This window comes from Zingiber officinale, chromosome 5A, assembly GCF_018446385.1.
Source record: "Zingiber officinale cultivar Zhangliang chromosome 5A, Zo_v1.1, whole genome shotgun sequence".
Taxonomy (NCBI): domain Eukaryota; kingdom Viridiplantae; phylum Streptophyta; class Magnoliopsida; order Zingiberales; family Zingiberaceae; genus Zingiber; species Zingiber officinale.
In genome coordinates, this window is record NC_055994.1 from 90,132,449 (window position 1) to 90,157,837 (window position 25,389).

At 36.8% G+C, this 25,389-nt stretch overlaps 2 protein-coding genes and 1 pseudogene across 2 annotated transcripts; 1 reads left to right on the top strand and 2 right to left on the bottom strand.

Moving 5' to 3' along the window:
* The first annotated feature begins 1,969 nt into the window (after window positions 1-1,969).
* Window positions 1,970-6,720, top strand: LOC121980941 (annotated as a pseudogene).
* A 1,303-nt stretch (window positions 6,721-8,023) lies between these two features.
* Window positions 8,024-12,509, bottom strand: LOC121980942 (double-stranded RNA-binding protein 6-like). Its single transcript, XM_042533225.1, has 3 exons — window positions 11,987-12,509; window positions 9,990-10,209; window positions 8,024-9,191 (listed from the first exon to the last, which is right to left on the bottom strand). Exons 1-3 carry the CDS (start codon window positions 12,230-12,232, stop codon window positions 8,269-8,271), a joined length of 1,389 nt encoding a protein of 462 aa, XP_042389159.1. The 5' UTR covers window positions 12,233-12,509; the 3' UTR covers window positions 8,024-8,268.
* Window positions 12,510-14,658: 2,149 nt separating this feature from the next.
* Window positions 14,659-23,645, bottom strand: LOC121980943 (zinc finger CCCH domain-containing protein 24-like). The gene is made up of 15 exons (XM_042533227.1): window positions 23,079-23,645; window positions 22,543-22,635; window positions 22,139-22,465; window positions 21,937-22,009; window positions 19,641-19,773; window positions 19,411-19,564; window positions 19,205-19,288; window positions 18,397-18,519; window positions 18,075-18,242; window positions 17,863-17,997; window positions 16,898-16,993; window positions 16,010-16,094; window positions 15,574-15,824; window positions 15,210-15,253; window positions 14,659-15,106 (listed from the first exon to the last, which is right to left on the bottom strand). Exons 1-15 carry the CDS (start codon window positions 23,580-23,582, stop codon window positions 14,863-14,865), a joined length of 2,514 nt encoding a protein of 837 aa, XP_042389161.1. The 5' UTR covers window positions 23,583-23,645; the 3' UTR covers window positions 14,659-14,862.
* Between the last annotated feature and the right edge of the window lie 1,744 nt (window positions 23,646-25,389).

Here is a 25,389-nt window from a genome sequence, read left to right on the forward strand (position 1 = left end):
TGATGCTAATAGCTTGCTTTATTACGTATTAATTATCTACTCTAAACTTGGACCATCATATCGTGTGGATCGATCAATTTACTTGGAAGTGTGCACAAGAAATCCAATTAAAAATGGAATTGATATGATCATCGGTTTAATAATATTCACCATGGCCCTAAAATATTATGAGACAATATCATTAGGCATCCATTTGATTGGTGTGACATAGTGAATAATTAGTTATGCTATCCATTTCATGGAAGCTTTCGTCGTTGTGGTTTCCCTTTAAAAGTAATTTCGACATGGTGGGCATCATGATGTTTTTTACCTTTGAGAAGAAGATTGTTCCTAATTGAAATGTTTTGAGGTTAAATGAAATTATCTTATTTTGGTGATAACTTGGAACTATATTTTAAATCTATAATTGAATAGAAACGTATGTTTTTGCTGATTGATGTGACAAAATCAACCTCATGTCTATGATTGTTGTGTCTAAGAAGATATTTAGATATTTTCATACTAATTATCTATTTTGAATCTAAACATTCATGACTTTTTTTTTAAACTATATCTAAAAATATCTCATGTCAATGGAGATATCGTACATCCTTTTAAACTCAAGATCTTTTTTATATCTTTTCAATATGAGACTTTGATTGAATCCCTAACATAATCCTCCCCTCGAACGAAGGATCGTCGTTATTCTTATGGTCCAGACTTCCCTATGAGCATCCGGTCATACTTGATCAACTCCGAGCCTCCCTGCGATCCGATCACTCTGACCTACTCTTGGCCGACCCTCGACTTTACTGAAGATTAGCTCACATGATATCTGATCTAGATCATGTCTCTGATATCATTTGTTATGATTAAAATATATTTATATATCTCAACAATAATATGATATTTTCTACTTTAGGATTAGATCTTCATGACTTTACTCCTAAACTTTACCCAAAAAATCTCATGCTAATAGAAATATTGTACATCTTTTTAAACTTAGGATCTTTTTCTTATCTTTTCAATATTAACCTAATCCTCAAAGCCTAATTAATTATCTTGCCCAATATGTTAATTTTCTTATTTATTGAAAAAAAAAGATATAGCCAAGTTAGAGCATCTACAATGGGATAAATGGGATACGTGGACGAGATATTTTTTTCAAGTAATTTCTTAGTTCAGATCCTCTGCCCCCATTTCTCTCTGTCCCCATGTCCCACTGTCGATCGGACGAACCAGATTACATCTCAATGTATCATGGCATCTTTAAGATGTGTGCAGTATCCTCGTGATGTGCAAGACATCCTTGAGATATAATCTGGCCCGTCCGATCGACAGTGGGACACGAGTACAGAAAAAAATGAGGACAGAAGATCTGAACGGGTAATTTAGGCGTAAAGTAATTTCTCTCTATTTATTTTTTTAAAACAATATATATATGTGATGAAATTTGGGATATCATAAATATTTAATTTATGAAATATTTAATTATGAAATTTAAATTATCTAAGGAGTGATGTTTCATTGATGATGGGTATGGGAAGATCATAAAAATATATATTTAGAAGAAATATTTCATGTCAATGTGATCTCTAAAAGGTAGTGGTTTGGATTTGAGTGTGTCGGAGACAACAAGTCAAATCCACTGCTTCGGATTTGTGACCTAATTTTAAAATTTTAAGGTGTGAACAAATATTATATTAATTAGAGTTTTAAAGCCATAAAGTAATTAACCGCATGAAAAAACAATGAGGAATTAATACATAAATAATTAATATTTTAAATATTTAATGACGCTTCTAAATTAATTGGATGTCAGCGTCGCGGGCCCCACCGTTTCCTTGTGCGGACACGCCACCAAATGATTGTCGTAGGCCGTTGGATTGGATTGGATTGGATTGGATCGGATCTAATGGTCGGCGAGAGCTTCTCTGATCAGATCTGATAGAAAAATTATTCTTCTATAAAACCTTGAGCTTGGCTGCTACAGCAGAAAGGGGGAGGTGAGATGGTGATCTGAGCTGCTCTCGCACTCCGGCGAAATCGTGAAGCCGCCGGCGATTGCTTTGCGGGCGGTAGGTTCCTTTTTCATCCAGCTGGAATTTTTATTTATTTTCGTTTTTGTTGATTTCTTGATCCATGTAGATCCTTGTGTTTCAGCTTACAGTCTGTTTCGATGTGTGTGTGTTTTGCAATTTCAATTTCCAACTCCATCTGACGTTGATTTGTATTCGAGCACAGATGGTCCTACTGATTCAAACTTTATTTTGCTTGAAGGAATGCCTGAAAGAGTTTGTTTTGTATCTGCTTCATCCCGTATTGATGTTTCCTTTCCTCTTCCTTCTAAACCTCCTTTCCTTGGACAAAGATGCAACTTCGTGTGTTATGTTGACTTGTATTCGAGCACAGATGATTCTACCGTTAAAAACAATATTTTGCTTGAAGATATGCACGAAAGGGTTTGTTCTCTGTTTTGCTTCATCCCGTAATGATGTTCCTCTTTCTTCTGAACATCCATTCCTTGGACAAAGATGCAATTTTTCGTGGGTTTTTGTTGAACATTACTGCTACTGTGCTTCTGTATTTTTATACCCGTGGTTGATTTATTACTCCTCGAGGGGTTGCATCTGGTCTTTCCAGAGCAATAAATAACTTTGTTGCTTTGATTTTGACTTTGTTACATATCTTTGTTCTTTCATACATAAGCTTTCCATCCCGTTCTACATCAATTTATTTAGTAAAGACTATTGTCAATATTCTTTTGAGTAAATTGAATTTTAATTTGACTTTTGAATCTCTTTAAGTTGACTTAATGAAAATAAGTTAAAATTTAATAGTGGTTATCTCATAAGATCTAGAAATTTTAAAGATATTATGAAATTTTAAAGGTATTTCTAGTTGATCTACCAACTAAAATAAGAAAGACGAATTTATCTAGGCACATTCCTAAGTTTTTGTCATTGACTTTTTTGAGATATAAATTATATTGTCAAGTATAATGAATAACAATTTGAGTATACTAAGGTAAATCTGTTGTACAAGGTTGATTCTTGTTGTCAATATCACAATTTAGTAATCTGAGTCTTATTGAATATTACATTCAATATGTTGCTATAACTATAATCATAATAATAAAGCTTAAGTAAAATATATTAAAAAACAAACATTTCATGGTGAAATTTGGAAAATATGAAGATTTCTAATTTAGACACCTTAATTAAAATAAAATGATATGTAAATCATAGTTCTCAGTTGTGGTGCAAAATAATTAGACTCATCAACCCACTTTTTGTTAGTATGAGATTTTCCATGAAGACCATGAAGTATGTGAAGCTGATTCAAACCTATAATAACGATTTATTGTCCATGATAATGTGATAACTGATCAGCTTTGTCATTCTCCCCAATTTTGATAGAAGTTTGTCTCTGTTCACAGAGTTCTTCTAGGTGAAGTTATATTTCTATTTATTACTCTTGCCATCAAAGGGCCCATGATCGAATCATCGATGAAGGACAGAGACAAGTGTGTTGACCCTAAGCTGTGGTGTGCTTGTGCTGGAGCTATGGTTCAGATGCCTACAGTGAACTCCAAGGTTTACTACTTCCCCCAGGGCCATGCTGAGCATGCTCAAGGAGTTGTGGACTTTGGCACATCACTCATACCACCACTCATACCCTGTCGAGTCGTTGCAATCAAGTTCATGGCTGATCATGAGACTGATGAGGTCTTTGCCAAGATCCAGATGAATCCCCTTAGGGACGGCGAAGTGGATTATAGTGAAGATGATGGATTGGATCTTAAAATGAGTGGATTTGGTTCACAAGAAAACCATGCATCTTTTGCCAAGACATTGACACAATCAGATGCAAACAATGGTGGTGGATTCTCCGTGCCCCGTTATTGTGCTGAGACCATCTTCCCCAGGTTGGACTACTCTGCAGACCCTCCCGTGCAGACTGTGATTGCAAAGGATGTGCACGGTGAGGCATGGAAGTTTAGGCACATATACAGGGGAACACCTCGGCGGCATCTGTTAACTACAGGTTGGAGTAGCTTTGTTAACCAAAAGAAGCTTGTTGCAGGGGATTCCATAGTTTTTCTTAGAGCAGAAAATGGGGATCTCTGTGTTGGCATTCGGCGTGCCAGAATAGGTGGTGTTGGTGATGGCCCAGAAACCAGGGTAGGATGGACTACTCTTGGTGGAAATGGTGGGCCCAATTATGGTGGTTTTGCTGTCTTCCTGAGGAAGGAAGAGAATAAACTGATGAGAAGTAATGCTGGTAATTCTGGTCCCTGTGGTGGTAGGAAGGGAAGGGTTAAGGTAAGGCCAGATTCTGTCTTTGAGGCAACAAATCTTGCAGCAAATGGCCAGCCATTTGAGGTCATGTATTACCCAAGAGATAGCACACCAGAGTTTTGTGTAAGGGCTGGAGCAGTTAAAGCAGCAACAAGAATCCAGTGGTATCCTGGGATGAGGTTTAAAATGGCTTTTGAAACTGAGGATTCATCGAGGATCAGTTGGTTCATGGGGACGATATCTTCAATTCAGGTTGCAGATCCAATAAGATGGCCTAATTCTCCATGGAGACTTCTTCAGGTATTTTGTTTCATTGCATTGTCTATGCTGGTCTTGAATCTAATGAGTATATTTTATGTTCGACATTGTTATTTCTCATTCTCTTTTTCCTTTCTGTTGCACGTTGATTAGAAACTTGTATTTGAGAATCTTTTGGTTAAATCTTAAACAAGTTCTTATATTTATCAAAAAGTAAACTAAGTACAACTTCCACGTCTTCTTGTCTCTTTTCATTTTGACATTCATTTTATGTTTTCCCACATTCATTCTACGTGGTAGTGTATTTTGATGCTTGATCAACATCTAGTAAAGAAACAGTTGAAGGATATCTTGTCAGGAGCTTTATAATTTTTGGTTTTTAAATTGCTCAATCATGGATTAGTGTTATTATTACCATACAAACGTTGCTCTTGCCTTCTAGTACATGACATCTATGAATTTGATGTTTATCTGATGTTGAAAATATTTCTAGTAACTTAAACATCACTAGATTTCATCAAAAAAGTTGATACTTTGAAATCTGCATTGCGCAAGCCTTTCTTGGTAGTTTGGCATTCTCCAAATTCTTAATTTTTTTTCCTAGTTAACCGTAAGGATGTTTTCAAATGGTTTTACAGGTGAGTTGGGATGAACCAGACCTGTTACAGAATGTGAGACGGGTTAACCCTTGGCTAGTTGAGCTGGTCTCAAACATACCAGCTGTACGTCTTGCAAATCTCTCACCGCCCGGGAAAAAACCACGGATTCCCCAACACCTTAATCTTCCATTTGAAAGTCAATTTCAAACTTCAATGGTCCCCGGAAACACATCCTTCCCAAGGGACAGCGCTCCTGCAGCCATACAGGGAGCCAGGCATATGCAGTTTGGTCTATCTTTATCAGATTTCCACTTTAACAAAATTCCAACGGGTTTGATCTATCCATCATTTCACCAGTTTGATTATTCCACTCCACCCTCTAGAATTTCTGGTGGTGTTCTTGTTGCCAATCCGCCCATTAATGACAATGTGTCATGTCTGCTAACCATTGCTCATCCTTCTCAGAGCCCTAAGAAATCATGTGACAATAAGCCAACACAACTGATGCTTTTTGGGCAGCAAATAGTCACTGAACGAGAGGTATTCATGAGTAAATCGGAGGAAAAGATTATCCATGATGCTACTAGAAACAGCTCATCGGATGGAAATATTAAGAAGTCATCAAACCAATCTGATGGTTTGAGATCTGCACTAACTCAGAAGAGGTCTCTTGAAGCATTCCCATGTCACAGTGAGTATCAATCTTTGGAGGTTGATATCGAGACTGGGCATTGTAAAGTTTTCATGGAATCGGAAGATGTAGGTCGCACTCTGGACCTCTCGGTCTTTGGCTCATATGAGGAGCTTTACGGGAGGCTTGCTGACATGTTTGGAATTGACAAATCAGAGATGACAAGTCAAGTACTTTACAAGGATGCGGCTGGTGCAGTAAAACATACTGGAGATGAACCTTTCAGGTTAGGATCTTGATTTTCATTTTAAAACAATTTCTGGAGCTTATTCCATCGTAAGATGCACTATACTCATGCTTATTCTAATACCTTTATCTAACATTTTCTTCAACAAAATTAGGAAGTTTCAAATACATTTTCTTCCTTGATTACTCCAACTTTATACACATTTCTCAAATCAGTCTGAAAGCACTTTTCACCTTGTATTCAGATTGTGATTCCATGTCCTCGTTTCTATCTTGCAATAATGGTTATAAAGAGGGCTTATAATTTTACCTTCATCTGTCGCAGTGATTTCATGAAAACAGCCAGGAGATTGACCATATTAACGATTCCAGAAGTGACAATTTAGTGAAGTAGGGATTAACGAGTCTAGTCAATTGTATAGTTGAATTACCAAAGTTTCTTCCATCTTAATTGCTAAATTCATATTTCCAAAGCCGCTATGATGTTTAGCTACAGATGAGTAATCATCAACTTCATTTAGCAAATGGATTATTGGCATGTTCTGCTAACTGTTTACAAGTGTAGAAAGCTGATGATCAGTTCTCAGTAAGTAAAATCGGGTATTCAATTCTTCTTCATTGCAGGGAGTTATAATTTTATTGTGAGCCTAATTGCAGTGAGCTGTAAATAATGGATATATCTTGAATGGTTGCCGTGTTTTGTGCAGTTATGTAGATATATCTCTATCCTGTTTGATGGTATAATTAGTTGTTTATATATATATATTATTTTATTAAAAATCTCCTTTTACTAACTAATTTTGATGAAGCTTAAAATGCATTTACGTTAATGTTCTTTTTTTCTATTTACACTAAAAATAATTCAAAGATTTATTAATAATTCCACAAGTGAAACAATCAGTAATCTAGAGTTCGAGACTCAGTTACAGTGTATTATTATGAATTTTTTTCATCGTTAATTTTTTCTGATTGTTTAAAGATCATACATAATTATGAACTCAAGTCATAAAATAGTGAAATGTCCCTGGAAAACAGGATTTGTTCATAGAATCCCTCAAACAACTACGAGAAAAAAGAGATTGACGCTTTGAATGCAATAAAAAGGAAATTGATTGACGCTTTGAATGCAATAAAAAGGAAATTTTTTTTAACCTCCGGAACAATGATGCAGTGATATGATGTCTTCTTAGTTTCTCATATATATAAATTCGAGTTCCAATTTTGGCAATTTAATTGATGATTTTTTTTTTTTAAAGAGTGGTTAAAGAATATTGGGACGATAGGCTGTCCACTGCAAATGATTTTCAATTTATCCGAGTAGTTGATGGGAAATTTTGGATTGGATCGGTCATCCATATAATTGAATATTTGGTGTTAATTCAAAAAAATATTTTTTTTATTTAACTATAATTATTTGAGAAATTTTCATGAGATTAGGTCGGTAATCATATGATATGATTGGATTTTTGATGTCAATTCAAAAAAAAAAAAAAAAAAAAACTTTTTTTTTATCTCACTACAATTATCCAAGTCTTACCACCAGCCGTTACTAGTCCTCACGGTTGATATGTATGGATCAAATTTTAACGAGTATAAATATCTAATTAGATACCTTATTTTTTCATGTAAAAGATCACTATGCTAGATTCTATTTTATGATGAGACTAATGATAGCTTAGAAAGAACGATATCATTATTTTACTATAAAAAGATAAGTCCTTAAATTTCAAATTACAACTGCGCAGCCATATTCAATATCTAAAGCAGCTTCGAGTATCACCAATTTTTTTTTTTTTTTTTGAATTATGAATTTACAACTTAAGTTGATAGATTTAACAGATATCCACAGGCATACAGACATCTGCCATTTTAAGCCAACTTGAACAGAAATTATCCAACATATCTTTCGATTGGGAACAAGATAAATTTATCAATTAAAGTCCAAGAACAAGAATCAACTCATGATTAGCCGTTGCTAGTCCTCACGGATCGTATGAACTCCCAGATGCTGAAGGCAATCATCAACATTAGACAACATAAGTAAACTCATTGTACAGAGAACATACTTGACTTGCTGCGATTGAAGGCAACCGAACCAAATATCCATTAATGTTAATGCATGCCTTCACCTTGAGTGAATTGGCCTAAAGTTTGAGATTGCATCTACTTGCTAACGTCCTAGTAGCGTGTAACCTAACACCCTAAAGCGATAAACGAAGCAAATTACAAACTCAGAAGATGATTATTGGTGTCTTCATATCTCTAGTCGTCTCAAGCTCTCCATTGCAGTAGATTCAGACTCTGCCAGGTCCTTTGCATCACGAGCATCCAGAGTGTCTTTGGTTGGGATGGAACTCTTTGGAGGGCAGGCAATGGGAACAACTGACGGATCATGTGTCTGAACTGAGAGTGGAGGTTCCTTTATAAGAACTGGAATATCTGGGGTAGTAACAGGTGACAGTTCCTTCGACGATGTCATGGATTCTTTTACCTGAACAGGTGGGCCTGATGCATTAGCTGATACAGATTCCTTAACTAAAGGAGAGGATGCTAAGGCTGGTGTTCCTTCCTTTGATTGAGATGCAATCACAGTAGTCGTGGGTGGGATTGGTGGCGAAGCAGCAAAGACAGGCACAGCTTGTCGAATGCGAACAGGGGAAGCCAAGCGGATTTGAGTGTGACCAATACCAGGGGGAGGAGGTGGGCACACCTGTGATGCTGGTGGCTGAAGCGGCGGGGCTGAGAAGACTGGCACAGCCGTCCTAATTGTCACAGGAGGTGCCATGCCATGGCAAGACCTATTGAAGTGCCCAACTGGAAAGTATGGTGCTGCTCCTCGAACTGGGAAATGTTGGGGCCTAAAAGTTTGGTACTCACCCTGCTGGTATGTAGATGTTCGAGTGACATCTTTTATTCCAGGGGATGTCGCGCGGACTCTTGGAGCAGATTTTTGACGGATGAGAGGTAGTATTTTCGATACAGATGGAGGTTGCAGTGAAGAGGGTCTTTTGTCAGGTTGGATTGGAAACTTCTTTGGAAAAGGAGTTGCATTAGGGTTGTTGGCCATGGTCATCTTTTCCTTTAGGCGGTAGTGGAGAAGAGCTCGGGCAATAGTTATCTGCTCCTGCTCGTCGTTGTTTGTCTGCTCATTTGATGAGCTTGCCGACACCTTTGCCACTGCAATGTCATGATGTGATATTAGAAAAAATTTCCAGTGTTTAAAGTAATTGCAGAAGCTCAATCATATAGCATATATAAGAGGTGATTCAAACAGTGCCTACTGAAATCCAGTGACCAGCTAGAGATGGATTCATTGGCAAACCGTTTTAAACGTTATAATTCATCTCTACATGCACTTCTATGATTTGAGGAGAAACAAAAACTTCATAAAATTAATTGACAAAACACCATTTTATTTTCTTTTTAATCAGGAGAAAAGTAGACTACTTGTGCAAACCAACTGTAAATTGCTAGGCAACCAGAATAAATCAATTAGTTATAACTTACCAGAGGGCTTCAAGTTTATATATACTCAACTTTGCATGGAATTCCATTGAACTAATACTATCATTTTAAGTGGAGTTCCATCCCCTTGTGTTCTTCACCAAAATTTACCCAGAGGGTATAACCATGTACCAAGAGTCCTTTGGAGTCCTGAAGGCTGAGCTCCTCGTCTTCTGTTGTCATGTTTGAACATTTTTAGAGAAGGTTGCATAGCAGAGATTCACCAAGAGCATAGAAAACTCCAAAGGCACTCTTCCAGTACAGACTATAAACAAACTCATCATAATATCCATGAAAAGGTCAAGTGTTGTTACTTAAGAACAGCCTTGACAAGTAGAAAGGGCAATTTGAGATGATACAAATTAAACTATTCTCCAATGCCTTTTTGTTATAACAGATTTGATAACTTGAAGAAACTCTTCCATGCACTTGTACATTCACAAAAGCAAATCTGCATTATTGAAAACTTACATTGTTTCAGTGAAGACCATGCTGCTAAAGCAGCATTTTTCTCCGCTTGCTTCTTGTTCTTAGCTGGTTCACCTGTAAATATGATTCCAGCAAGTTCCACAGTGCACGTAAAAACAGGTAGATGTCCTAGACCTGAACGGACTGTTGTATATGAAGGCAAAGGTGCCCCAACTCTCTGGGCAATTTCCTGTAGAAGGTTCTTATAAACTCCCGTCTCATCCTGTGAAGAAACTTATTGAATCAGAAAGAGTAGTGGGCATGTCATAGTACCCCAGAAGGGTATGCAGCATAACAATTACAAGACAGAAATTTCAAGCCTCCCTGCTGTTCGTTTAGTATTGTTCATGAGGCTCTCTTATAACTTGGAAAAACACCATCAAAGATATTGTATATCACAAAGAACTAATTCAAGAATGCATGAAACTTTGGCCTATGGTTACCAAGCTTCAAAAGCAAATGATATGATACCCCATAAAAGGAGGATTCCCATAATGATATTTTGAAGTATTCTAAATGTATTATGGTGCAATTCCCCTCTAACCACTGAGATAGTTAGGCAAACTGTGTTAGGACTTGAAAATTCAAATATCATATAAGAGAGGAAAATTGACTTACTATTTAAGTCAAATATCATAGCAAAGAGTGAGTGAGAAGATGAACGATCTTGCAATTTTTAACCTACTATTTAAGTCATGTCTCTTTTTTTTTAAGCAATTATAACTTTTGCAATTCTCAAAGAATAAAGGAATTATTTGTAATCCTATCTCAATCATATATGTTCTAATCCATATTTGATCATCTTTAAAGTCTTTTTCTGCAATAACTATGCTTTGAAAAGTTGATGCAAAACGCCACTTAAAAAAAATGAATCAATAGATCCACAAGTAACTCCACCAACATCCATCCAAACACTAGTGCACTCGAACAAAGACAATCTGTGGTGGTGCTCCCACTGACCAGCTGCAATCCACTTGCATGCTCAATTGGTGCAGTTAGTCGTGGAAACCATAGTTCAAATCAACCAGCATCATGTTCTCACCATTATCCTGAAAGGTCAGCTCTTTGAAATTTGAACCACCACCTATCCTATTCCTTCCTAGACTCATTAATTGACTACTAATACGCATGGAGTCGGTACCTTAAATCAAACTTAGCAGCCATGCAACTCGTTGCAATAAACAAAGGTATTAATTAGTACCGCAAAGCTGAGTCTTGGTTGGAAAGGCATCCCCCATAACAAGAAAAGTTTAAGCTCAATTGAGAATACTTGATTAGTTCATATTATGGACAAGTCAACAACACTAGAGACAATTAATTTAGAGACTAACGTAATAACTCGAGGCCACTAGGTGAAAACCGTGTCAGTGGTTCATTTTCCTCTACGTGCTGACTGGGAACGGAGAAGACTAACGCGCAAGACAGATAGCAAGCTCAGCCGGAACCCTGACGGAAACCACGCGCAAGGCAATGTTTGAAGTGGTTAAACAAATATTTTTGAGTAAATGAAAACAAAAGGTGGATTTTTTAAAAAAAGGACTCCGTCGTCGTTCCGACGAAGTTTACCTTAACCAAAACCGACGGAAGAAATAAATCTAAAGAAAAGAAAAAATTACAAGTCGGATCTTGAAAATCCTATTCTTTCACTTTTTTCTCTTTTCATGTGTTCTAAGGAATCTTTCTTGCAGTTTAACAGAAACAAATCGAGATGCCGGAATATCTTGTGAAAATTATTTTGATCCCCTTTTTACTCAAAAAGAAATTTTTTGAACATATCGAGGCACGTTCTTCTAACTATGGGAATATTTGCGCCTGAAAACCAATGTAATTGCAAAGACAGGCGCAAATTAAAAGAGAGATTTTTAAAGCCTAATTCCATGAATCCGAGCCTGGCAAAATCCGTCAGAAAAAAGAAAAAAGAGATTTTTTTTTTCCATTTACTTGGGCGTGGATTCAAGCGAAAGGGAAAAAAAAATACGGGCGGACGTTGTACAACTAACCAAGATCCGGGCAGCTAGGGAATGGGAGGGTCCGCGATGGGAGAGCGCGTTGAGCGCCACTTCCGCGGCCGAGTGCTCCGCCTGCCGCAGCGTCAAGCAGAAGCTCGGGCTCTCGAACACTTCCCCATTAAAGTTCACGGTCGCCTTGAACCTTGGTGCGTGATCCGGCCCCTCCCGTATGCACGTATAGGACGGCAGGTTGAAGCAGCTCCGTTGTGCCAGCTCCTGCAGCTGGTTCTTATACATCCTAGCCTCAGTCAGCACCACCAACGCGCTGAAACCGAGATCTCCGACTGTCGGCGGTAAAAAAAAAATCAAGGATCCGAATCGTGGCCGTCCAGATCCAGGCGGCAGCGCCGCGCACGTCGAATGGAAGCTCAAGGTGGCATCATGCCGGCGTTCCAAGGAATTGACGGTTCAGTCGAAGAGGCTAAGCCTTCGGCTAGGGTTTCTCTCGTCGCAGTAGAGACCGAGATCTCCTGAGAGAGAGAGAGAGAAGAAGAAGGAGAAGAAAAGGCTATCGATTTAGACTTTAGTAGTGTTATTTCTACAAAACACCTCATATTATATATTTTTAATTAGCAAAAATGGATGATAATATAAATTGGATTAATTTAAAATAAAATCATGAAATGGACTCCTTGAGCGCGAGGGGAATGACGCTATTTATTTATTCCACTCCTTTTTTTTCAAAAAAAAAACATTTATTTTATGAATTAAAGTTTTCAGTGGGCGACTAATAAATCAGGTAATATGACCAGGTAAAGTGGTCAAATTTCATGCTGCCCCTCCTTTTCATTTTTTATAACAAAATTCACTCAAATATTACAATTCAGCCCCTCATTAAAGTGCTCTAACGCCCAGTTTAAACAAGACTGTCTTAAAGATTGTTTTTTCCTCACTTTTAATTCAAATTAAATTCAAAGTGGACACATGAAAAAGATTAATTTCATGTTGCATATCTTAAAAATGATAAAATTAAATAGTTGAGCTCACTTGCAACCGTTAGATTTGACCCCACCAATCTTCACCGTAGAATATCATAAATATACGTATAATTTAATCAAATATAAAAAAATTGATAATGGCATATATCTTCCCACATGCCTCATCACGTATAATTAGCTACAATAAATTTGAGGACCCCTCCAATATAAAATAAAACAAAAATTATCTACGGCACTATTAATTAATTAACTAACCAATTAGTTAATCATGATGATAATTTATGCCATCAGAAAACTAAAAAATATATTTCTTTGAGTGATAATTTTTTTTAAATTAGGGAAAGGAAGAAGAAGAGGAGATAAGTAGCTGTTTCATTGAATGAGAATAATAAATCTATTTGACTTGGGACGAAATAATTTAGCAATTAAAAAGAAAATAGCCGCCAACTTTGACAGAAAAACAGTGTGCACGCTGGACATTAACTGCGATAAAAACACGCAATTCAAAATTTCAGCAGACATTTATTTGGCTGAAGAAACTGGCAAAAAAAAACCATTAGAAATGTCAAAACTTTTTCCCTAGATTAGGAATTTTGCATATAAAATATTAGTGTTGAAACCTGAGAATTAGATAATAAATTAAAAAGACATGAGCATTTAGCAATGAGCAGAGAGGTTTTGATGCAGATGAAGTAAAAGATAAAAATGGAGAGACATGGGCATTTAGCAATGGGCAGAGTGGTGGAGCTTTGTTGTGTCATCAATGAGTCTTAATGGGAGTGTTGGGAGTGTTAGAAACCAATATGAAGAGGAGGGCACTCTCAATAGAAAGCAAGAAACAAGTGTTGAATCCCAACAGCAACCCCACACAGCATCATCATGGTCCCTAGTCCCTACAACACATAAATTAAGATGAGGCTTTGTCCCATCAATTTTGAGTCAGCCATCTACTTTTTTGTTCTCATCATTAACTTCCTCTCCCCCACAAATGATATAAGGGAAGCCCAAATCTGTAGGGAGGTAGTTTATCTCCAGTCCACTAAAACATTAGAATGAGGAAGTTTGAGAATGCAAAAGAGCATCCTTGCACAACGAATTCTGGAAAATAAAGGTGGGGAAACAATAGATCAAGCATCTGGTACAATGGGAAAATTTTGAGGCTGTGCCTGATACACAATTTATCAAAGGGCATACATTGACTAGCACTTAAATCAAGAGTAATCTTAAAAAAATTTGGTAAAAGAATATATATATATAATGGCCAAAAGAAACATGAGCTTGAGACTATATCTAAACAAGGTCAAAATAAGGAGACAGCAAATGTACTGGATCATTATTAGTCAAACTTGAATCCTAGCTACTATTTGGTGCATCCTAATCTGTCCACTTGCCTCACCAAATGAACACAATGGAGTTTTAGTTAATTGTACAACAAGTCCAAAGTCAGCAGGAAGGAAGCTTCTCGGCAGTACTGCCACATGTTTCACCTACTCTAGAAACTTTTGAATTGATATGACCAAGATGAACTACGATATGTCTTGATGGCCACTTGAACAAATTAATATATCTTGTTTGGTATAAAGATTAAGCAACTATGAACCATCAGGGAAGTTTTTGAGCAATTTACCAAAACACACTTTTGTTTTCATCTTTAATCAACGCAAGTGCCTTCCTCTTTTTTTTCTTCTTCTTTGCCACTGTATGCATACATTTCAATATTTAAGCTGACGACAAAATCAGAGCTATGCTTGAATTAAACAGCAACGGCATCTAATGTAACAGTGTACATCTTAATCAGAGAATACTGCAAGAGCTACTCGACTACTTGCAAAAACTCATTGATGGAAACCACCTCTGGTTATAATTTAGCCTACTAAATCAAACATAACTCTACAATGTAGAATGAGAAATTTCTGTAAGAAAACATGTTTAGCGCTCGAGAAGCATCACCATCTCACAGTGGGGAGTATGCGGAAACATATCCACTGCCATCACCCTGACTGGGCGGAATGGCTCTGACTTGGGCATTGATTTAGTCCGATGCCGGGCAAGGCCGGCACTGCTCATTTTCCGCCATCCTCTATTGCCTTTTGCTTTCTCTGGCTCACCGGCAGTTGGAGTGCAAAGCTCAATGGCATTAGCGACCAAACTTTCGGGATTACAAGAGATATAGCTGTTGGCAGGCAAAAGCGAACATAAAAATACTTCAGTTACATTGACTATGAGCTGGGGGAAATAGAACATTTGTGAAGATAATAGCAGAAGAGATGTCATACACAAGTCGCCTTATGCGTGGATGAGTCCTTAGAGATTTGATCACCTGAAAATCCAAATGAAGATATCAGTTTTTTACTGTCTGCGACAATAAGTTGAATCAAGAGCCATGCTTTCAATTTTTACATGGAGCAATTTTTCAGGATAAAACAAGCTGATTTTTAAGCAGGCAAACTGAGGCTTTTTAGCATAGAACTGTAAGATAATTCAAAATAATGAAAGGTAAGAAAAATGAAGCTGGAAATATATTTATTGCCGAGTAGAGGATTTTGTACTTGCTCAGTCTGTAGAGAAGGAAAGAAACTGATGGACATTGGACATTATCTGTCAACATGTAAGACTTGTAATGCAAGTAGAACAACTTACAACAGGATGAAGTCCAACTCGTGGTGGATCAACAATAGCAACAACATTCTTAAATTGAGGTATATCTGCTCCATCCTTGTCTTTAGAAGTGCAGATGTGCAGATTCATCGTTTTGCAAACTTGATCATTCCTGGTAACATCGCTATGATCTGTTGAGCAGTTTCCTTCAGAAGAGTCATTTAAATCCTCATCTGGACCTTCAGATGCCACTGAATCATCCTTTATTTTTTCCTCAACAGAGCCTTCTACACCTGTTTTAAATGTTATGTCATCAACATCAGCTGGGATAGTGCTGAATTCTGAATTTTTAATATTACCATTTCCTGTACATGAGAGTATCTCATCCTTGACTGATTTGACTAAAAGAATATCAAGAAATGTACTTGTAATGAACCTCAATACAAGTTCTACTGTGTAATTAAGTAGTCATGCTTACCTTTACAACTGATCCCAGAAATACTGCCATTATGCTCTGGAACATCAAGATACTCCTTCAGTAAGGCCCCCATTATATCCTCTGCCTGGCAAATTCCCAAGATGGATCCGATATGAATTAAAAAGGTTCATAAGCATCAGCTGGGTTTTATACAATTTTCTTACTGTAAGACGCTATGGTAAATTCATATTCTAGATTGATTTGAAACACAACCCCCAAGGGTTTTCAGGAGTTTCAAGAAAGTAAATAGATGCTGCAATTCAAAACTAATTCACAAGACATCTGTTTTTTTTTTTTTAATTTAGTAGGGAATTTTGGTTAAACTGTACTTGACACTATAGCAATATAGATGGAAAATGTGATAGAGTCATAAAATTATAGATAGGATTTGTTGTGGTAACACAAGTAACAAAGAAAACACTGACGCCTGACCAAGCCTTGGCATACTGAACCATGCACGATCGGATCCAAAGTGGATATCAAGTTCCAGAGGGAATCATTGGATTAAAAAAAATCTGACAAAGACTTGGAAAAAGAAATCAAAGAACCAAGTTACATTTTGTCTCCAATTGTGTTATACCATAAATAGCTCTTATTTGTAACGACAGAATGTCAAAATAATTTAATAGTATGTTAATAATGTTAAAAAAAAATGAACAACTTGAATTAATTCAGTAGACTCACTTATACATTGCCTTTTCCACCTTAACTAAAAGATCCAAACTTATCAGTCTATTGTAGGATATAATTATCTTGAATCTCGATAATGCATTATTCAAAAGCAAGTGAGCTAAATATACAGTGGTCTAGGATGCAGAATAGACACAAATAAAAACAATTTCAAAACTTCCATTAGTATAGAAGCAAGTAAAATGGAACTAAACAAACCTTGCTGCAGACAAACCTGCAATTCGTTATTCCATTAATCATTGCATTTCTTTGTGCATCTGAAACTGCTGATGCATTCATTTCAATACCGACAACCTATAATGATTTGATTAATATGTATAAGATTCTCATAGTGTATTCACCTACAACAGCAGTAAAGTAGTGGAAATTTAAGAAAAAGAAAGATTTGGCATCATCAAGCTGCATTTTTCCCAATATTTAGTATCCCTCCATTGAGCTTTATGCAAAACTATATATCCATTCAAGCAAACAAACACTAACATGAATAAAAGACATGCTGCAATTTTCTTTTCAAGTATGCCATGCCCAAGTATTTTAAATCCAGCTGTGCATCGTATAGCCAATGAAAAAAGTTATAGTTTTATTAATTAAATATTTTAAGTATTGAATACAACAGATTCAAGATATGAAGAGCCTTGCAAATATTATCATAATAGAACTAGATTTCTTTGTGGGTTTAGAGAATGTGAATGAATGCAAACTTATCATTTTACCTCTTTAATCTTCCTGTTATCTGTGCAACTTTGCACATGCATGGAAGTTTATGTTTTCTCCAATGATAAACTTAAAAGTTTAAAATACAATTTAGTTTTCTAATTGAAAAAAAAAAAAAAAATCTTCAACATATACTAGATATGAACAACAAAAGGCACAAAGAACCAAAGAATTATTAGAAACACAAAACTCATGGGGATCAATATTTTCTATCAATATTCTTTAGCATAATTATTCTATGTTTACCAAATCTCGAACTCATCATAATTTTAGAGTACTCTCCCAATATTTTAATGTACTTGAATAAAAAATTTCCCAACATTTTATGCAAAATGCAATAGTTTAGCAGCAGATACACACACAAATAGTGTTAGCCTGCTACCTTCACAATATTATGACTCAAAGAAATGTATAAACTCCAACATCATAGTGAAATATCATGGAATTACCATGCCAACACGGTGGGCTAAGGTGAGTCCAATTGTTCCTGTCCCACAGCATATGTCAAAAAGTAATGTGTCTCTATTGAGATCAGCCCAATCACCAGCCAGTGAGTACAATCTCTCTGCAGCAAGAGTGTTAACCTGTATCCTAGTGAGTGATGAACCAACTTACTCAATTGGGCAATAAGAATAGTAATATAGATGAAACTGAGTCTAACTTGGAAAAAAGCTGTGGGCGATATGGAGAAGCAGAGATTGCTTATATAATCATGAATTCTTGCTTCAATTGCATGTTTATCATCTGATGGAATTGGTTCTACTTTTGGTATCATCAATGGGATCAAAGGGCAATCAGCAGGAGCGGCATTTGATATCCCTTGATAATCCTGATGGGAGTTAAAATGATTATAGAAGCATAAATATATGACCAGCTAGAGCAGAAAAAACCAACAGGGCACACAGACCAAAACATGACTTCACCTAAATTTTAGCCAAACTTGGCATCTGCAACCAGGAAAATTGGGATTGTTAACAACATACCTGGACAACTATTACTGTGAGAGGAAGTGGAGGAGAACAAGCAGCTGCTCCAAGTACAAGTGTCTGGACCATTCTCTGAAAGTCATTTTTCATTACTTCTTCATCCACATCAGTTGAACAAACCTGCATAAGTTTGAATAAACAGATCTTTATCTGTCAGTGGTTAATTATGACGAGTACTTATTATGAATCATACTGAAAAATTATCAAGGTCGACACTGCCCCAAGTTCCAATATCAAGAATATTGGTCCTATCCATTTATTCATAAACAGACATATATACACCTAATGGTTGTTTCATGTCAGTAAAGTACTTGCCGATAACATCAACAGCAAATGAATTATTTGAAAGTTGCTGGCTGTCATTGAATGGTTTGCAAGCTGCAAACCCATTCACACTTGGGCCTTAAAAGCTGTAAATGCTGCTGCTGACATGAAACCCAGCAACTTGTATAAATTTAGAATAATATAAAAATATAAATTGTTTTACAAGTATACTAAAGAGATTGGCTTATAGTTTACTTGCATTTGTAATCACTTTAGAATTATCATTAGAAAGATATATGACATTCATAAACAATCAAACAACATAGTTGCAAAGCATCATTTGCCTGAAATAGCTATTTGCAAATACTATTGATTGCAAGTAAATAAATGCCCCTTAGGGCACATCATACAAAGACAAAAGCAACTTTTCTTCAAAATCTACGATATTGTAACCTTTTCTTGTAGTTCAAACCTGAATTATTAACATGAGCAACTTTTTTTCAAAATCTACGAAATTGTAACCTTTTCTTGTAGTTCAAACCTGAATTATTAACATGACCTCTGCAATCTCAATTTCTGCAACTTTGTTAACGGTCACCTGGCTGGATTTCCTTCCTTCCCGAACCTAAAAACGTGCTCATTAATCAACATTTCTATAGTTTTTTTCCCTCCGAAAAAGATACTTTTATGCTGAAGCAAGATAAAGAGAGGAAGGAGCATATATCAACAAGAAAAAAATGAATTTACTGTAAACTGACGCCAAAATCCTTTATTCTCAATTCTGTTCCATACAGGCAATGCTGATGACTGTAGAAACTCCTGAAAGGCCAAAGCAAATTCATAGGATATTCTAGACACATTTGGGCAGTTGATAGGTTCTTCAATTGCTGTTATCCCCTCCCTGTGACCACATTATAAAAAGCAACAATCGCAGGATGGACTAGGAGCTATCTATACAAAAAATAATCTTGACAAACCTGAAACTTCCAACCATAAAGCCAACAGTTGGTTTACCATGCAATGAGTAACCAACTGAAAACTCGCATTTGTTCCGATACCCATTGGTTAACGGTGATTCCAATATGCCCTCAAGTTTGCAAGGAAGACCACCTATACATTTTGAGTGTAAAAAAGATAATTTCAGATGTGTGAAAAAGGGATTGTTAGATTATTCAAATCTCATGAAAAAATGCACAGAATAGGTATCACTACCGTATCACTACTAAAATTATACTTGAAGTGCCTCTTAAGTTTATAATATAGATTGTCAATTCCATTCAAAATCCAACATTCAGATAAAATTGATTCCAAGGTTCTGTAATAACATCCTACGGCTGAAACCAAATGGATGCATTTATTCTTGTATAAGTTTGAGATTCAAGCTGCAGTTGCTCTTGCATATTGATGATGCCGATCAAAAGAAATTTAATCCCTCATGCACAGTATGGTTGGTTGGCTCCCACTGAAAAATGTTTAGTTGTCCAACTCCTTGTTAAGCAACTAGAGCTTTCACTACAATGCCATTTGATGAAGTGAACAAATGAAAGGAGAAATTAAAATTTTCACATTTTTGTCTTAGATTTAACATATCATTATGGTAAAGATACTCAAAAGCCAAAATTAGGGAATACCTTGTGTCTCAATTTACTAAGTTGACGAAGCAAGCCTTGAGTTTGGAGAAAATTGTTCCATAAGAACTAAGTCCAATTAGTTAGGCTCATAAAAACACAGAAAATGAATTTAGTGATCAATTTTCAGACTAGATGAACCAACAGCCAACCATTAGTTTTAGGCTTTTAACTTAACCATGTTATGGGATATTATTCTAGGTTTCTCAAATAGTGTGTCACAATTTTATTGTACTACAATATGATATTTGACAGGTACAAATACAAACAGGATACCTGTTACAGGGAACTACATGTCCTATTTTATTCTTAAGGTGGTTGTTTACTTCATTAGTCTCAAGTTGAAATGAATTTGCCAGACCTGACAGAGAGAAAAAGATCCACCCTTATTATTCCCACACTCCAATGTGCAAAAATGTTATTTCAAGGTTGTCATAATGGTGTACATATGACTAGCTAGACATGCTTCTGTTTGAGCTTCAGCATTTTGAGTCACATATTTCTCTATCATAATATTAAATTATTAATACGAGTAAGCAGCCATGTCAAACAGACATGTGACCAAAGCTATTCAGAGATATGTGGTTCAGGGTCTCACATAGTAACACCAAACATCTGATTGAAATTTGGGAAATGCTAAGCAAGGAGAAAATGACACTAATTAGTTTTATTTTAATATGCACTTTACCTTTTGTGTTTGCATTCATTCTCTTGTCACCTTGTTTTTCTTCCTTACACTCTTCCAACTCTTTATCAAAGATCTAACAACTTACTAACATTTGATTGCTTGGATTTACAAAGAACCTACATAAACTGGGAGAGTCATCCAGAGCCAAGGTCATCTTAATTTGTAATTCAAGCTATTGATATATTGTAATTTTCCATGTTTCACACAAATCATAGGTTACACATATTAATGGAGCCACTTATTAGTTCTTTGTCTGTCATTTCATACTATCATGATTATATCGTTGGATTGAGAAAAACTATGACTTCACTTGTTAGCAAGAATAATAACTAGTTGTATTTGAGAGAAGGAACTAGATAAGCTCATTGTTAAAATTTGAACATGGGTCTCAACCAGGTTTATAATATGGGAGCAGAAAGCAGAACAGGACTGCTGCTTGGACAAATATGGATTGTACAGCACAGGACTGGTGCAGAAAGTATGATGGATACTTTCTGTTAAACTTCCAGTGCAGTGGTGTACGAGTCCTATTACAGGCCAATGCATTCCAGATGGTATGCCATGGTTCCTAAAACCTTGGCCTAGTTTGCTACTGACTTATGTTCATGCCCAAACCTTTGCACATTGTGGATATATCACACAGATTTAGGGACATAATAAACACATGAAATTATGCGGTCTCAGCGAAAATTCAAACCTGATTAGAAATAAGCCAACAAAGGAGACCATATACTTAGAATTAGAAATAAGTCAACATACTGATTACAAAAATTAAACAGAATTAATCATCAACTTAATGACAATAAATAATAGGTCTGGGGCCAAATATTAGGAATAATGAAACCATTTGCAATGAGCTAGCAAAATCTTCGTCTAGCAGTTGCATCGTGAAAATGAAAAATTAATGGGTAGAGTAATCAATCTCTGAAAATATATACAATAAGACAAGGAATTTACCAGCTTCCCTAGATTTCATTATCCATTCTGGCAAAGAAACAGAGGGAGGACAAGCTTTGCGTGCATTCCGGGTCTGCAAGAGGAAGTTTCAACCATTTAAGAGGAAAAAAATGGACAGAAGTGTAAAAAGAATATTTACAAAATGTGAAATTAGTACAAAAGCGATAAAAAAATTTGAGCATACTGCCTCTCCAGTACTCACAAGTTTTTTAAGTGTTTGAGTAAGAGTTTTCATCTTCTGTTCCAACTGATCACTATACGGTATATCAGCCGATGGAGTAACCACATCACGTGCAGTTTTTGTCACTGAAGCAAAACCTTCCCCTATGGTAGTGTCTTTTCCAACTGAATCATCAGCCTCAAATGAGTATGAAGGCATGGCATAGTTAGTGCATAGTTCCCCATTCACAACTTGCCCTTTATTTTGATTTGGAGGGATTTGTTTTTCAACTTTCGTTTGATAAGACCTGCGGTTTGCATCTGCAACTTTTATTTGTTTTTGCCCAGATGTAGCGTTCTCATTCAATACCTATTGTTTTGCAAGCATGAGACAAAAGGAACATGTAGTTTGGGGGAGGGGGATACTTTTCAAAATAAATGAGCTACCTCAATTGCCCTTTTTAGCTGTTCCGTATTGTCAAATGTCACAAAACCCACACTCATACCCTTCTTCTTTTTAGCTGTTTTACAGAGAATTCCCTGGCATAAAAATACAAAAGTAATTTCAGAAACTTGATAAGTAAAATAATTCAATTAAACCATGAGCAACGAGCATCATAAGCAGCAGTAGGAATGTCAAACGTTAAAAAAGCCCAAAGAAATGCAATAGGGAAGTACAATTATCGAGAATTAATAGTTGATTTTAGGCAAACCCTTTAGATTATAGGAAGAGATGGAAACCTCCGGCCAGTGATGTGCCCGGTCTCCACCAAGAAAATATTCTTGACCCTTTAAGCCATAAACTGTGATACCACTGAACAATATAGAGGCCACATCTCGAAAAAACAATTTTCCATGCTAACTCTACGTTCTAGTTTCTACATTGAGAAGCAACTGTTGGCATCAAAAGACCAACTTTTTTCCAAGAAGAAAGAAAAAAAAATATAGCAACATCCAACACGCGATTATAGAAAACATTGTACCTGACCATCGAGGAAGCTCTTCAGGTTGTCTGATGACCATTTCCTGGGCAGACCAATGAGGCATTTATCAAGCGAAGTAAGATCAACTGCCATGCCTTGGACCTCGGGCGCCAAAGAATCCTCATTTCCATCATTGCCATCCCTAAGGATCTTCTTGGCCCGCTCTGAGGTCGGGTCCCACGTCTTATCCGGGCGAGGGCGGAGCTCCGCCTCGCCGTGTGCGTAGCGGCAAGAGTCTCCATGGCTACACCCCTCTCGACCGGACTTCCTTCTGTAAAACGAGCAAAGACTCGTTTTCCAGTATGGGACCCTATCGCCGGCGTCCCGAGCACTTTCTTCTTCCCCTCCTTTCTCCTCCGCCTCCTCGTCCCTCTTTCGCTTTCCGCCAAATCCGTCAATATCCAACGCATCGTTAACGGTTCCGGCAACGGTCGGCTCGGTGCTGGCCTGCTCGAGTTCGTCGCTGGGAGAAGCCGCGAGCGCCGTCATCTCCATGGAGGCCATGTCAAAGGCAACACTCGGATGAAACCCCAATCGAGTAACTATCACGCGAGAAGTTAAAGCCGATTCGCGTTCGTGGATCGTGGTTTGAGCTGTCTCCTTAGGCAATTTGACCTATTTACCCTTCTCTCTGAGCCCATCATTAAGGCCCATAATCATAAAATGAGCCCATATTAGGCCCATTTATAGATTTCCACCAATGCCCATTCTTCATCTCATAACCTTTTTTTCTTATGGAAAAATTATAAAATTTATTAGTTTTCTATGCATTTGTATTATTATGTTCAAGGAAAAATGTCAGTGCCAATTCGAATGCATAGTAGGGTTAAAGTAGATTTAAAAAACATCATAATTTGAATCGGATCTGAACACAATTTAAAAATCTTAAATCCAAACTTAATCATGATTAAATGACTGAATAATCTGATTAAATATTTTTTTATTTATAATTTTTTTACTTTTATTTGAGTACTTCATCGCTATCCTACTGATATTGATATATATAAAAATATATTAATTTTTAAAATAAAATTTAATTTAACTCTAATAAAACTTATTAAATCCTATATTTAAATCAATCCAAATTCAAGACAATTCTAACACAATCCAATCCGTTTTCATCTTAATACTGCATTTTGACATTTTTAGAATCGTTTTGGAAACATTGACAAATCCGTTGCAAAGTAAATATATAATCTTTATGATTATAAATTGTCCTAAAATTCTCATACAAAATTTTAATTTTACTGTCAGTACTTGTCTCAGAAAATATTTATTTTAACTTCCTAATCCATACCAATTCATTCATTTAATTCATTATCGGTACATAATTTTATACAATGGTACACAATTAAACTATATATATATATACTTGATTTCAAATATTTTGTACCTAATAAAACAGATTATGTATATATATTGATCGTGTCCGGAAATAAAAAGGTGAAAAGTTGGAGATGTGATTGCTTCATTGACTGGATGTAGATTGCATCCCGCTATGCAAAACAAGCAATGTCAGTGCCGAAGCAAGGAAGGGGTCTCCGGCATTGGCCCTCCGACACTCAAGTCAGTCACCAGAACTGTAAAGGAAAGTGGAGTAATAATAACGTAAGCGTAAACAGTAAATAACGTGTACTTCCACCGGTACTTGGACCCCCTTTATATAGAACCCTAGTAGGCAACGTACACGCTCTTCGAGGCATGGACACGTTCTCTAATATGTCCTATGAAAGGACTTGTCAGGGAAGCATCTCTGACATCGTACATTAACAGGGCATGCATATCCCTGACAAGACAGTAGAAGCTTCCGCCGTATGATCCACCTATTGACCATGCATCGTTTAGCAACACTATCTCTCAAAAAGATGTCAAGAGATACAGCAATGGTCTCACTGCTTGACCGAGCGGGGTAGCCACTCGGCTGGGACTTCTCCTCTCTATCGACCTCAGCTGCTCTTCCTTGCGGTGACTGGGTGTAGTAGTTTGTTCCTCCTGATCGGACAAGCTGACTGGGTGTAGTAGCATGTCCCTCTTATCGCACAAACTCTTCGATCTCCTTAGCGTCCTACCGTTTGTACTGAACATTTATCCGTCTTACCGTATTATCCCGAGCTAGACGGGTGGTCAACTCGGACTATTCTTAAATCGATCGGACACTGATTGCCCTGATTGAACACTGATTGCCCCGACCGTCCTTACTAAGGTCCTCCGCTCGGCCACCATAGGCGAGCATTTTGACACCTTGGCGTTGACCACCTTGACTTTGAACTCCACCTCAGCAGTTGACCTGTGCCGGGCGGGCCCCCTATAT

Coding starts and splice junctions, on each gene's coding strand:
- LOC121980942 (XM_042533225.1), bottom strand. CDS start 12,232: ATGTATAAGAACCAGCTGCAGGAGCTGGCACAACGGAGCTGCTTCAAC. Junction 10,210..11,986: donor CCCTAGCTGCCCGGATCTTG/GTTAGTTGTACA, acceptor GTTTCTTCACAG/GATGAGACGGGAGTTTATAA. Junction 9,192..9,989: donor ATGGTCTTCACTGAAACAAT/GTAAGTTTTCAA, acceptor ATGACATTGCAG/TGGCAAAGGTGTCGGCAAGC.
- LOC121980943 (XM_042533227.1), bottom strand. CDS start 23,582: ATGGCCTCCATGGAGATGACGGCGCTCGCGGCTTCTCCCAGCGACGAA. Junction 22,010..22,138: donor CTCAAACACTTAAAAAACTT/GTGAGTACTGGA, acceptor TTCCTCTTGCAG/ACCCGGAATGCACGCAAAGC. Junction 19,774..21,936: donor AATGAAATCTAGGGAAGCTG/GTAAATTCCTTG, acceptor CAAAATGTATAG/GTGGTCTTCCTTGCAAACTT.